At 54.2% G+C, this 12,693-nt stretch overlaps 1 protein-coding gene across 1 annotated transcript in view; it reads left to right on the top strand.

Annotated features, from left to right (window-relative positions):
- Zan (zonadhesin) overlaps positions 1-12,693 on the top strand; it is a 135,750-nt gene that overhangs the window by 29,021 nt on the left and 94,036 nt on the right. The window contains exons 19-26 of the mRNA XM_060368598.1: positions 1,345-1,469; positions 1,701-1,846; positions 3,206-3,346; positions 4,007-4,108; positions 4,220-4,389; positions 5,932-6,134; positions 8,046-8,187; positions 11,935-12,182. Of these exons, the coding sequence (XP_060224581.1) occupies positions 1,345-1,469; positions 1,701-1,846; positions 3,206-3,346; positions 4,007-4,108; positions 4,220-4,389; positions 5,932-6,134; positions 8,046-8,187; positions 11,935-12,182 (1,277 nt within the window). The remainder of the gene's footprint in view (positions 1-1,344; positions 1,470-1,700; positions 1,847-3,205; positions 3,347-4,006; positions 4,109-4,219; positions 4,390-5,931; positions 6,135-8,045; positions 8,188-11,934; positions 12,183-12,693) is intronic.

Genomic DNA, 12,693 nt, shown 5'->3' with positions numbered 1-12,693 from the left:
GAGGAGGAGACGGTGCTTTCAAGAGTTCAAGGTCATCCTCAGCTATATGAAGAAGTTTGAAGCTGGCCTAAGATAAAAGAGACTTTTGCCACGGACTGACCCAGCCGGGTCCCACAACCTCGGGAGAATCAGGGTTTTTGGATATCAGGTTAGACACAGGTAGGCGAATGACAGTCAGAGGCCACACCAAAGAGTGTTTGATTCTGCTGCAATTTTACTGAAGTCAGGCTAATAATTTTATAGTAATTACATAGGGAAACACCTTAAAGTTGGCATTCTTCCCAGAACACTTAGATTTTTACCAAGAATACAAAGTTCACATTTTAACTCAAAAGTGTAGCCAAACATAAAGCAGTGCCCACAAGAAATCTTGGCCTGAGAACTTTTTGATCAAAGCAAACAAAGGACAAAAAAACCTCAAACTGCAGTTTCACTATTGCTAACCAGTGAAGAGGAAAGTCAGGACCTAAGTCAGATACCTGCCAAAATCTTTCTCTGTGTCAAAATCTAAATACACCTTTGTTAACTGTCCTCCCATATGTCTTGCTAAAAATTTATGATCCTCCTTAGAGATAAGACACCAAGGGGAACACACTGTACTTTCCCATGCTCTCTTTCCCTAAAGAGGAGTCCACTATTTTTTTGCTATTCTTGTAATGCTTCCTGATACTGAATCTGATTCATTACTTCTCTTAAGATTATTTTTCTTTCTTTCTATTCTTGTTAAAACTTTTAATAATCTATCAAAGATATGTTTTCTTGAATAATTAATTGTGCTGTTCCAAGAATCATAGAGAAAGATCAAAAGGCTCATTAATCCAACCGCACAACCGCAACTGAGAGAGCGTAGAAATCTCAGAATACGTCTTTTTAGCTTAGATGGTTGGGGGGACACATTGCCAGGGACCTCCAGGGAGCGTATTCCCAAAGAAAACGTATCTCCTGTCTAGTAGCATAATCTATTGATATGCTACACTGATGACGCTGGAGTGGGTGTGGCAGACTTTGTCTGAAACCAGCCAGCCAAACAACCAAATAACCAGCCAGCCAGCCAACCAACCAGCCAACCAACCAACCAACCAGCCAACCAACCAGCCAACCAGCCAGCCAACCAGCCAACCAACCAACCAACCAACCAACCAACCAGCCAACCAGCCAGCCAGCCAGCCAACCAACCAGCCAGCCAGCCAGCCAACCAGCCAGCCAGCCAGCCAGCCAGCCAGCCAGCCAGCCAGCCAACCAGCCAGCCAGCCAGCCAACCAGCCAACCAGCCAGCCAGCCAACCAAACAAATAAACAAATGTGTGTGTCTTAGCTTCTCAGTACTCTCCCTTTCTCCATGTAGACCCGTTCTTTAGGATAACAGCAAGCATGCAAGAACGGGGAGTAGAAGGCATAGCCTGCCTGGACAAAGTCTTCATCACTGTGCCAGAGACCACCATCACCATGATCAGGGGCAGACACACACTGGTGAGTTCTGCGCTTCCCTCACCCAGCCAGGCCAGGCCATGGTCAGCACCCTCCCCCCCCCATCCCAGAAGCCCTGTCAGGGACAGGCTTGAACAAAGGAAACCCTGTCAGGATAGGCTTGAACAAGGTCCTGACGGTGATGCTTCAGAGCTGCCTGGGTGAGGGGAGGCGGAGGGGTAGTATGGAGGGGTGGTGCTAGAGCCTTAGGGCCCTCCTTGCCCCCTCTGTCAGATTGGAGAGCAGGAAGTCACCCTCCCAGTGATACCTACGAATGGCATCTTCGTGGGTCTGAGTGGTCGGTTTGTGGAGCTGAGGACGACGTTTGGTTTGCATGTGAGATGGGATGGCGACCAGCAGCTGTTTGTGATTGTGTCTAGGTAAGGGGCAGCCTGGTCGGGTGCCCGACGTGTCTCCCATTCCTGACACTGCCATTCCTGACACTGGGGGTCAGTCGTTTACAGAAGTCCTTCACGCTGGGGAGCGTCTGCCCTCGTGGCGGAGGGACGAGGGAGGAGGAGGGTCAGGGCAGCCGGGGACAGCAGGGTGAGTGCACAGCGCCTCAGCAGATCCTGTCTCCAGGCTCTTCACGGAGGATAGGCCCCCCGATGCCAGGCTTTGTGGGGAAGGTGATGTGGGGACTTGTGAGGTGGCCCATCCGCAAAGAGCCTGTGAAAATAGAAAAGAAGCGGGGCGCAGCCGCAGGCTGGGGCGCAGCCGCAGGAGGACTCCTGGGGCTCTCTAGCCATTTGCTCTAACTGGACGGGTGACCTCCAGAGCCAATGAGGGAACCTTTCTCAAAAATGAAGGTGGGGCGGGCTGAGGGTCAGTTGGCACAGTGCTCCTGCAGACCACCATGACTGCGCTGGGGTCCGGAAAGCCGGCACCTGCAGCCGCGGGCTGGGACAGGCAGGAAGGGAGGGCCCTGCACTTCGCTGGCCGCCAGCCTAGGGCCAGCCTCTCTGGAGCAGAGTGAGCGAGCAGGGCATCAGCCTCCTGATCCGGCCTCTGAGTGCACATGAGGGTGTTGAAAGCTCACCAGGGCTGGAGAGGCGGCTCAGCAGTTGAGAGCACTGGCTGCTCCTCCAGAGGACCCAGGTTCAATTCCCAGCGCCCACACGGCAGCTCATAACTGTCTGAAACTCTAGTCCCCAGGGACGCAGCGCCCTCCTCTGACGTCTCTGGACACTGCATGCACAGGGTGTACAGACACACAGGCGCAGCACCCACACGCTGGACTGTGGCTCACACCGGCAATCCCAGAGGCAGGCAGGTCCTTGAGTTCAAGGCCAGCCTGGTCTACAGAGTGAGTCCAGGACAGCCAGGGCCACACAGAGAAACCCTGTCTCAATAAGCCAAAACCAATCAGCCAACCGAAACAAATGAAAAGTAGTAATAAAAAAAAGTGGTGGAGAGCACCTTAGGAAGATCCATTTTGACCTCTGGCCCCACGTGTACACACACACGTGAGTACACGCTCACACACCGGTGGGGAGGGAGGATAGCGCTCATGTTTAAACCCACAAGGAGGTAGGGGCTAGAAGGATGTTGAGCAGACAGAACAGAGGCACTCCGGGGACGCTCTGGCTGAGGCCTGAGTGGTGGTCTTGGGAACTAGGAGCCTGTGGGTGTCCTCACGCCCCTGCCTCAGGCACACAGCTCACTGTCCCCTTGCTGTGGGCTCTGACCACTGAGACCCTTTTCCTCAGTCATGGCTTACTCCTCTCCCGGACCCCTAGTGCCTACTCCAGGAAGCTCTGTGGTGTCTGTGGCAATTATGATGGAGACGGCAGCAATGACTACCTGCAGCCAGATGGGAAGATGGCATACGATGAGGAGGACCTGGGCAAGAGCTGGCAGATGGAAGAGGAGAGCAGGGAGTGAGTGTGGATCCCGGGGGGCTGTCCTTTCCTCGGCCCTCGGTGTTTGTGGACTGTGAAGACCTACCAGAACTGGGTTCAGTTGTTCCTGTCTGTCAATCCAGGAAGAGGGATGAATGTCTGGAGCTGCAGACATTCAGCTGGGGCTGGGGTGTGGCTCAGTGATAGAGCCCCTGCCTAGAATTCCCCAGTGAGGGGCTGGGGTGTGGCTCAGTGGTCACCTGCCTAGAATCCCCCAGTGGGGGGCTGGGGTGTGGCTCAGTGGTAGAGCACCTGCCTAGAATTCCCCAGTGAGGGGCTGGGGTGTGGCTCAGTGGTAGAGCCCCTGCCTAGAATCCCCCAGTGAGGGGCTGGGGTGTGGCTCTTTAGTGGAGCACTTTTCTAGCATGCACCAGACACTGTGTTTGATCCCCAGCAATGTAAAAAATGAAACAAAAGAAACAGGGTGGGGGAAGCTTGGTAGTTTTCCCGTAATCTTTAGGTTTCCAGGAGTACAGGAGGTTCAGAGCCAAGACTGGGAAAAGATAGTGAGAGTGTCTAAAAAGAACCGAACAGTCTGACAGGCAGTGCCGTTTCTGATTTGTCTGCTGCACGCTCTGGGTGCCCCACCTCTCCTGGGCTCTTCCGGCCTTCTGACCGCTCCAGCCGGGTCTCTTCCAGGTGTCGGAAGATGAGTCCCCCATCTTGTGAGCCAGCCTTGGAGAGCACCATGTCAGGACACAACTTATGTGGCCAGCTCGTCGACCCAGTAGGACCCTTTGAGTATGGAGGAAGGCGGAGGGGCTTCGAGGGGTCACTAGGCAACGGGGGTTTGTCTGAGGTGGGCTGCAGAGGCTCTGCCCACTCCCACTCTGATCCTGAGTCTGCCCCCAGGTCATGCCTGCTCCACCTGAAGGCTTCGCCCTTTTTGGATAACTGCGTTACTGACATGTGTAGCTTCCAGGGGCTCCAGCAGAAGCTCTGTGCTCATATGTCCGCCATGACGGCCACCTGCCAGGATGCCGGCCATGCTGTGAAGTCCTGGAGGGAACCCGACTTCTGCCGTGAGTTGGACCCAAAGCATGGGGGAAGAGCCAGTACAGCTTCCTACTGATGCAGACAGGGTACACCCTGCTGAACCCCACTTTGCTCCCATGTGAGGACAGGGCAGTGAGCACAGCTGGAGACATTCCTGAGAAAAACCAGTAAGCTGGCCAGACGGTGGTCCTATAACCATCTGCTTAGGTGGCTGAGGCAGGAGGGTCTCAGGTCCGAGACTGGTCTAAGCAGTTTGGGGAGGCTTCTTTCAAAACAGAAGAGCAGAAAGAGCGCTAGGCAGTGGCTTAGCAGAAGAGCAGGTGCCTAGAATCCATGGGTAAGCTGGGGTGTGGCTTGCCCAGAATCTGTCAGTGAGGAGTTGGGGGTGTGGGTTGGATGTGGAGCACTTTCCTGATGTGCCCAAGCCTCTGGATTCAGTCCTCAGTCCTGGAGAGTGGAGTGGGGAGAGGCCGGAGGAGAAGAAATAGGAGGAGCAGGTGGAGGCAAAGGAGGAGGAAGCGGAGAAGAGGAGGGAGAGAAGAGGGAAAGGATGAGGAAGAGGAAGAGAGGAAGGAGAGAAGAGGGAAAGGATGAGGAAGAGGAAGAGAGGAAGGAGAGAAGAGGGAAAGGATGAGGAAGAGGAAGAGAGGAAAGAGAGAAAAGAGGGAAAGGATGAGGAGGAAGAGGAGGAAAGAAGAAGGAAAGGATGAGAAAGAGGAGGAGAAAGGAGACAGAGGAGGCAGGGCAGTAACCACCCACAGTCTCTCGGGTCTGTAGGGAAGGTGGCCTCCTATCTGCACTCTCCTGGATCTCCCTGCACTCAGTGCAGATGGGGTGGGCTGTATTGAAGCGTTCGCAGTGGATGCCGCATTAGCAGACACGCATCCCCGGCATCAGGCTGTTGCTGACCGTCATGGTACCACACTTGCTTACTGAGAATGTCCGCATCCCAGAGCGGCTGCCCTGTCTCATTTGTAGCTCATGGGCCTTCTGTGGAGGGCCGTGGTGGCACCTGAGCAACGGGCTTCGTTTAGGAAGCTGCTTTTGTTTGCTTTGCTTTGCTTTGCTTTCTGTACCCCAGGCTAGTCTTGAACTCACTCTAGAGCTGAAGATGGCACTGAAGTCTTGACTCGCCTGCTTCCACCTCCCCAGTGCTGGAATTACAGGTGTGCCCTGCCCTGACTAGTTTCTATGGCACTGGCAGTGGAACCCAGGGCTTCAAGCACACCAGCCAAGTGCTCCACTGATGGAGCCACCCCCACAGACTGCGGCGGCAGACCCTCACAGCTGCGCTTCCCGGCTCAGCAGAGCATCTTTCTCAATATTGGTCACAGCATCTCTAGCTGGGACATGAATTTTTTTTTTTTTTTTACTATGTTCTTTCCTTTTGTACCTTGGTCTCATCAATCGCATTTTGAAATCAGTTTCCGAGACAGGTTCTCACTCTGCAGCCCTTGCTGGCCTGGAACTTTCAGCCCTGCCGCCACAGCCTCCCCATCCTGGAATTACAGGCCTGCACCACCGCATCCTCGTTGCCCATTTCCTTATCGAAGCTTCTCCCTCCACAGCCTTGACCTGCCCTCAGAACAGCAGGTACTCCCTGTGTGCCAAGCCATGCCCGGAAACCTGCCATCCTGGAGCTGCTTCCCAGCCCTGCTCAGACGAGTGTGTGGAAGGCTGCGATTGTGACCCTGGCTTCATCCTCAGTGGTTTGGAGTGTGTCCCCGAAACCCAGTGTGGGTGCACCAGCCTCGAGGGACACTACTTCAGGGTGAGTAGCTGGTGAGAGCCCTCAGCCCCACAGACGGTTCTGAAGTCCTGGGCTGAGTGGGAGAGGGCAGATGGGCAGGAAAGAGAAGGCCAGGGAAAAAGCAAGAGCAGTGAAGGCTGGCATACTAGACCCATGATCTGTTCCCTCTAGTCTCCTCTCTTCTTCCCTCCCCTCCCCTTCTTCCCTTTCCTGGCTCTACTTTAATTTCCTTCCTTCTCTCCTCCTTTTCCTTCTTTTGATTTTGCTGAAGATGGAACCCGGAGCCTTATGCACGTTTAGCAGGGGCTCTACCAGTGAGCCACACCCAGCCCCTCACTGGGGAGTCTAGGCAGGAGCTCTACCACTGAGCCACACCCCAGCCCCTCACTGGGGGATTCTAGGCAGGGGCTCTGCCACTGAGCCACACCCCAGCCCCTCACTGGGGGATTCTAGGCAGGTGACCACTGAGCCACACCCAGCCCCTCACTGGGGAATTCTAGGCAGGCGCTCTACCACTGAGCCACACCCCAGCCCCTCACTGGGGATTCTAGGCAGGGGCTCTACCAGTGAGCCACACCCCAGCCCCTCACTGGGGGATTCTAGGCAGGGGCTCTGCCACTGAGCCACACCCCAGCCCCTCACTGGGGGATTCTAGGCAGGTGACCACTGAGCCACACCCAGCCCCTCACTGGGGGATTCTAGGCAGGGGCTCTACAACTAAGACACACATACACACTGGGGAATTCTAGGCAGGTGCTCTACAGCCGAGTTGTAGTACCAGTTAATGCACCAAAACTCTAGATTTTTTGTTGTTGTTCTTTTCTTTTTTCTTTTCTTTTCTTCTTCTTCTTTTTTTTTTTTTTTTCTTTTGGATAGGGTTTCTCTGTGTAGCCCTGGTTGTCCTGGAACTCACTCTGTAGACCAGGCTGGCTTCAGACTTAGAGATCTGCCTGCCTCCTGAGAGCTGGGATTAAAGGTGTGCACCACTATTGCCTGGCTTTTCCTTTTTTTTTTTAACCTCAGATTTTTGAGACAAGATCTGGCTATGTACTTCTTGCTAGCCTCAGTCTTAATCCTCTTGGTTCTGGCACCCCAGTGCTAGGAAAAAAAATGTGTGTGTGTGTGTGTATGACCAAACCTGTTTTGCTAGCCTTTTCCCCAAACCCCGCTCTGCCTTTGAGGCACGTCTTCCTGTTGGAGTCCTCCACCTGCCTTGAGGCCCTGTTGCACACCTCTTTCTGCTTGGAGCTCTTCTGATAATTAAGACATCACATGTGTGGAGGCTGTTATTTGTAATTACAGCTCTGGGTAGGCTGAAGTAGAGCATCTGGAGATCTAGGCCAGTTGGGCTCCTCTGTCTCAGACAGACAGACAGACAGCATGTATCTCTTAAAAGAGAGAGCAGGTGTTGACAGTGGTGTTCATGGCGGGCAGCTGGCCGCTCCTCACATGAGGGAACTCAGGACTAGAAGTTACCTCCTGCCCCTCTCCCACTGGTTTGTGTATTCTCTGGGGATTTTTCTCTGTCGTTGTTTATGTTAAATTCTTTATTGCATTTATTTGCTTGCTGTGTTTGTGTTCACATGCCGAGGTCAGAGGGAAATCTGCAGGAGTTGACTGTGTTTTTAACATGTGGGTCTCAGGATTGAACTTGAACCCTGAGGCTTGGCCCTAGGGGTTCCCACCTCCTGAGCCGCCTTGCTGGACCTCCTTTCTCTTATTAAACTTTTTATTAGTGTGTGTGTGTATAGTGCAGAGTGCAGCGGAGGAGGCCCTGCTCCACCACTTCCTGCCCTGTTCCCTTGGAAGAGGATCTTTTGCTGCGCTTGGCATGCTGCTCTGCCAGTTCACACCCTCCGCTCCTAAGCCTGGAGCTTCGGGAAGACAAGCTGGCTGACCAGGAGGCCAGCTGTTCTTCTTTTCTGCACCCAGGTACAGGAGCAGTGGTTTAACCCGGACTGCAAAGAGATCTGCACGTGCGAGGGCAACGACAGCATCCGCTGCCAGCCCTGGAAGTGCAAGGCTCAGGAAGCCTGCGGCTACCGGAACGGCGTCCTAGGCTGCCACGCCCTAGGTGAGTCCCCCAGGGCGCCGAGCAGGCTCCGCTCGCTCGAGGGGCTCTGCTGGCTTTGCGCGGGGCTGTCGGGATGTTTCTCGGTTGAGAAGACCACACTGAATGTGGGCTGCACCGCTCTGTGGGCTGGGCTCCCGGCCGCACGGAGAGAAGTCAGGCTGGGTCCCCGCACCCTCTCCCTGCTTCCTGACGGAGCTCCCACCACGACGGCCTTCCTACACGCCGTGTGCCGGGGCGGACCTGCCTTCCCTTCAGTTCCTCCCGTCAGGCTTGGGTCAGCCCAGAAAACAGGGCTCAACTGCAGCTAGCCACGGACTGAGACGGAACAAGTCCTTGAGAACACCCCACGTGCAAAGCTGTGGCCGAGCCAAATGTGACTCGAGCGAGGTGGGGGCAGGACGCAGAGGTTTGGGCCATGCGCTGCACAGCGAGTCGGGCTCCGCGGGCGTCTGGGGCTGTCCCGCTGGTAGATTTTCATTCTCAGCTATGCGTACGTGTCTGCGTGAGCGCACATGTCCGGAGAAGCCAGGAAAAGCGTCCCACTCCCCGGAACTGCAGGGGTTGCGCGCCCGTAACCCACCGGCCCGGCGCCGTGGGTGCTGGGACCTGAACTGCGGCCGCGCGCAGCCGGCCTTCAGCCCACCCTTCGCGATGCGCCGGCCCAGAGGCCGTTTGAAAACACAGTGACTTAGTGATGGATTGACGATGATCGATCAGCGAGGAGTGGAAGGCGACGGAGGTGGTTCCGGGAAGAAGGGCCTCTGCGAACCCAGGAGCTTGACAGAACATTCTGGAAGGAACGCAGAGCACCCGCGGTGCCGTGAGGAGCGTGGAGCGTGGCCGGAAATTACTTCAGGAAATTCCAGCCAAAAGACGGGGAAAGCAGCGACCCAATGAGGAACTCCACAGCTAGGTCCGGGAGGAGCAACGTGGGCACTTCCGGCGGGGGGGAGCCGGCTGTGAGGAACGCGACCGGGACTTCCGGGATGAGAGAGTCCGCCCGAGCGAGCCCACACTCCCGCCGGAAAGAGGAGCGCGTGCGGGCGGGAGGGGGAAGAGACGGGCCGGTGCTCGGCCCCCTGGGCCGCCCACGAGGGCCGCCGGCCTCCCGCCTCAGGTTCCCGGGAGGAGGCCGGGCGCCGAGCGTCACGCGGGAACCTCTGATCCTAGGCCGCGTTTCCCTCCCTCACCTAACCCGCACCAGCCCACTGCACCCAGCTCTGCCTGCCTTCTTCGCCGTACTTACTCGTTGGGGCGGATGTGACGCACATTTCCAGAAATAAGCCGTTTTGCGGGGTGCGGTGGCGCACGCCTGTGATCCCAGCACTCGGCAGACAGATCTCTGCGAGTTCGAGGCCAGCCTGCTCTACAGAGGTCCAGGACAGACAGGGCTAAACAGCGCAACCACATAGCAACCAGGCGGAGGCGGTGGCGTAGGCCTTTCACGGCAGCCCTGGGGAGCCGGGGCCGGTGGCCCTCCGCGAACCTCTAAAGGGAGTTCCAGGACAGCCTGGGCTGTTACGCAGAGAAACCTGTTTCAAAAAACAAAACAAAACAAAAATCCAAAACAGCAAAAGCCCCAAACCAAAACATACAAACAAGAAGTAAGCCCTTTGCTCTTTTTAAGGGACTTTTGTTGATATATTGTCTTCAGTAATAAGAGTAATGCAGCAATTTGTAGATTTTTTTTTTTTTTTTTGGTATGTGTGTGATTGATCATTCTATGGAGAGTTCATATTTAAGGTCAAGTTGACATTTTCTTTGGTCCAAGCGCAACTGTCCAGAGAGTTTCTCGGTTTGTGTTGTTGCTGTGTTTATCAGCAGGCTGGAATTTCACAGAGCTCAAATAATACACGAAATTTATTTCCATGTGAAATCCATCCAGAAGTAGAAGAAACAGCTACTTAGAGTAAGATTTAGCTGGAAACGTCTAATTTGGCATAGCTGTACACGTTGCCTGAGCTCTTGCGAAGCAAAAGATACGTATTTCTCAAACAAAGTGCTCTCGTTTGTTTTCTGTGCTGTGAGGGACACCACCACCAAAAGCAAGCTGGGGAGGAATAGGATTATTTCAGTTTACAGCCCACAATCCTTCAGGAACAGAAACAGAAGCATGAGAAGGAACACTGCTTCACTGGCTTCCAAAGTCACACTCAGCTCCCCTTCTGGTCCAGCCTCAGACCACCCACCAGAGATGGCGCTGCCCACGGTGGGCAAGGCCCTCCTTTCATAGCTAAGAACCAAGAAAATGCCCAGCAAGTGTGTTCACGGGCCATTCTGACGGAGGCTGTGCTGCAGCTGAGGTCCTCTCTTTAGATGTGTCAGCTTGTCATCCGGGGCTAATGGTAGCAGTGAGAAGCGAGGGCTGAACCGTGCTCAGTTCCGTTTCCCCAAGTCTTTACAAGTTTGAAAATGTTACCACAGTTGTTCATTTGAGCTTAGATTGAAGTTACTCAGGTTCCCATAAACATAGGTGTCCCCCCCCATCACCAGGGCCAGTAAGAGTTCAGAAGGTGATGGGGAGGAGAGAGGACTAGTGAAGGCAGAGTGATGGGGAGAGAGGATAGATGAAAGCAGAGTGATGGGGAGAGAGGACAGATGAAGGCAGAGTGATGGGGAGAGAGGACAGATGAAAGCAGAGTGATGGAGGAGAGAGGACAGATGAAGGCAGAGTGATGGAGGAGAGAGGACAGATGAAGACAGAGTGATGGAGGAGAGAGGACAGATGAAGGCAGAGTGATGGAGGAGAGAGGACAGATGGAGGCAGAGTGATGGAGGAGAGAGGACAGATGAAGGCAGAGTGATGGAGAGAGGACAGGTGAAGGCAGAGTGATGGGAGAGGACAGGTGAAGGCAGAGTGATGGGAGAGGAGAGAGGACAGGTGAAGGCAGAGTGATGGGAGAGGACAGGTGAAGGCAGAGTGATGGGGGAGGAGAGAGGACAGGTGAAGGCAGAGTGATGGGAGAGGACAGATGAAGGCAGAGTGATGGAGGAGAGAGGACAGGTGAAGGCAGAGTGATGGGAGAGGACAGATGAAGACGGGGCAAATGTCTTGATGGTTGTTGACTAGAGTGTGAGCCCACAATTTTGAGGCCTTCTATAGACATGCAGCCATTTGGACTGTGTAAAAAAAAATCAATACATGTTTTATTATTTAACAAAGGGAAGGTGAAGGAAGAAAAGGAAGAGGAAAATGGATGGAGAAGGAGAGTGAGGAGGAGGAAGACAAGGAGGAAGGTTTCTTTGATGCCCTGTTCGGGAGGTTTCAGTCTGTGATCATTTGGTCTTGGTGGTTTGGGTCCCATTTTTAGGCAGCACGTCCTGTTGGCAACTATGGCAGAACAAAATTTCTTGCCTTATGGCTTGGGCATGAGGGACATAAAGAGAACGAAGCCGGGATCCCACACTCCCCTTCAACACATTTCCTATGACTTTAAGCTTCCAGCTAGCCACACCTGAAGTTTCTCCCACTCCCTGATATCACTGAGCTGGGGGATCAGGACTCTGTCGTGTGGGTCTTTGGGAGTCTATATCCAAACTTTCAGCGTAGGTCCAACATCTGCAGGGGCTCAGAGAGTGAAACTGAGGAAGGCAGGCTTCAAATCAACGGGTCTTCTAGGAGGAAACATAAGTCCGAGGACGTACCATGGGCACTACCTCAAAAATGCCTCCCCAAATTGTAGCCTTGGCTTGAGGCTTCTGGGGCGTGGAGCAGCGTGACGGCTCAGCCTGTCCTCTCTCCTCCAGGCACAGCCACCTGTGTAGCCTCGGGCGACCCCCACTACCTGACCTTCGATGGAGCTTTGCACCATTTCATGGGGACCTGCACTTACCTACTGACAGAGCCTTGCTGGTCCAATTATCACGAGACTAACTTTGTTGTGAGCGCCACCAACGAGATCCATGGCGGCAACCTGGAAGTTTCCTATGTCAGAGCTGTGCACGTGCAGGTCTTTGATCTCAAAATCTCCCTGCTCAAAGGTCGAAAGGTTGTGGTATGTTTTCTACTGCCTCCTGGACCCCACAACCCCGACCTCTTTCTCCATGTTTCTTTTAGTTATCATTGTTCTTGAGGTGGGGTCTCAGTGCTCAGGCTGGCCTGGAACTTGCTTTGTAGCAGAGGATAACTTTGAACTACAATTCCTCCTGCTTCCACCTCCAAGAGCTGTGCTCCAAGACACTTTCTTCCTACTCCCCATTTGCTTTAAAAACCCTGCTCCATTAGGTCTGTGCCCCAAGCTTCTGACTCCCTCTTTTCTCCCTCTCTCCCTCTCTCTCCTCCCTCTCTTCTCTCCTCCTTCTCTTCTCTTTCACTCCCTCTCTCCTCTCTCCCTCCCTCTTTCTCCCTTTCTCCTCTCTCCCTCTTTCTCCCTCTCTCCTCTCTCCCTCTTTCTCCCTTTCTCCTCTCTCCCTCTTCTCTCTCCCTCTCTCCTCTCTCCCTCTCTCCTTCTCTCTTTCTCCCTCTCTCCCTTTTTCCTCTCCCTTCTCTCTTCCTCTCTGTCTCCC

This window comes from Meriones unguiculatus, chromosome 15, assembly GCF_030254825.1.
Source record: "Meriones unguiculatus strain TT.TT164.6M chromosome 15, Bangor_MerUng_6.1, whole genome shotgun sequence".
NCBI lineage: Eukaryota > Metazoa > Chordata > Mammalia > Rodentia > Muridae > Meriones > Meriones unguiculatus.
The sequence above is the reverse complement of the archived record's forward strand: the minus strand, read 5'-3'. Positions and strand labels throughout refer to the sequence as shown.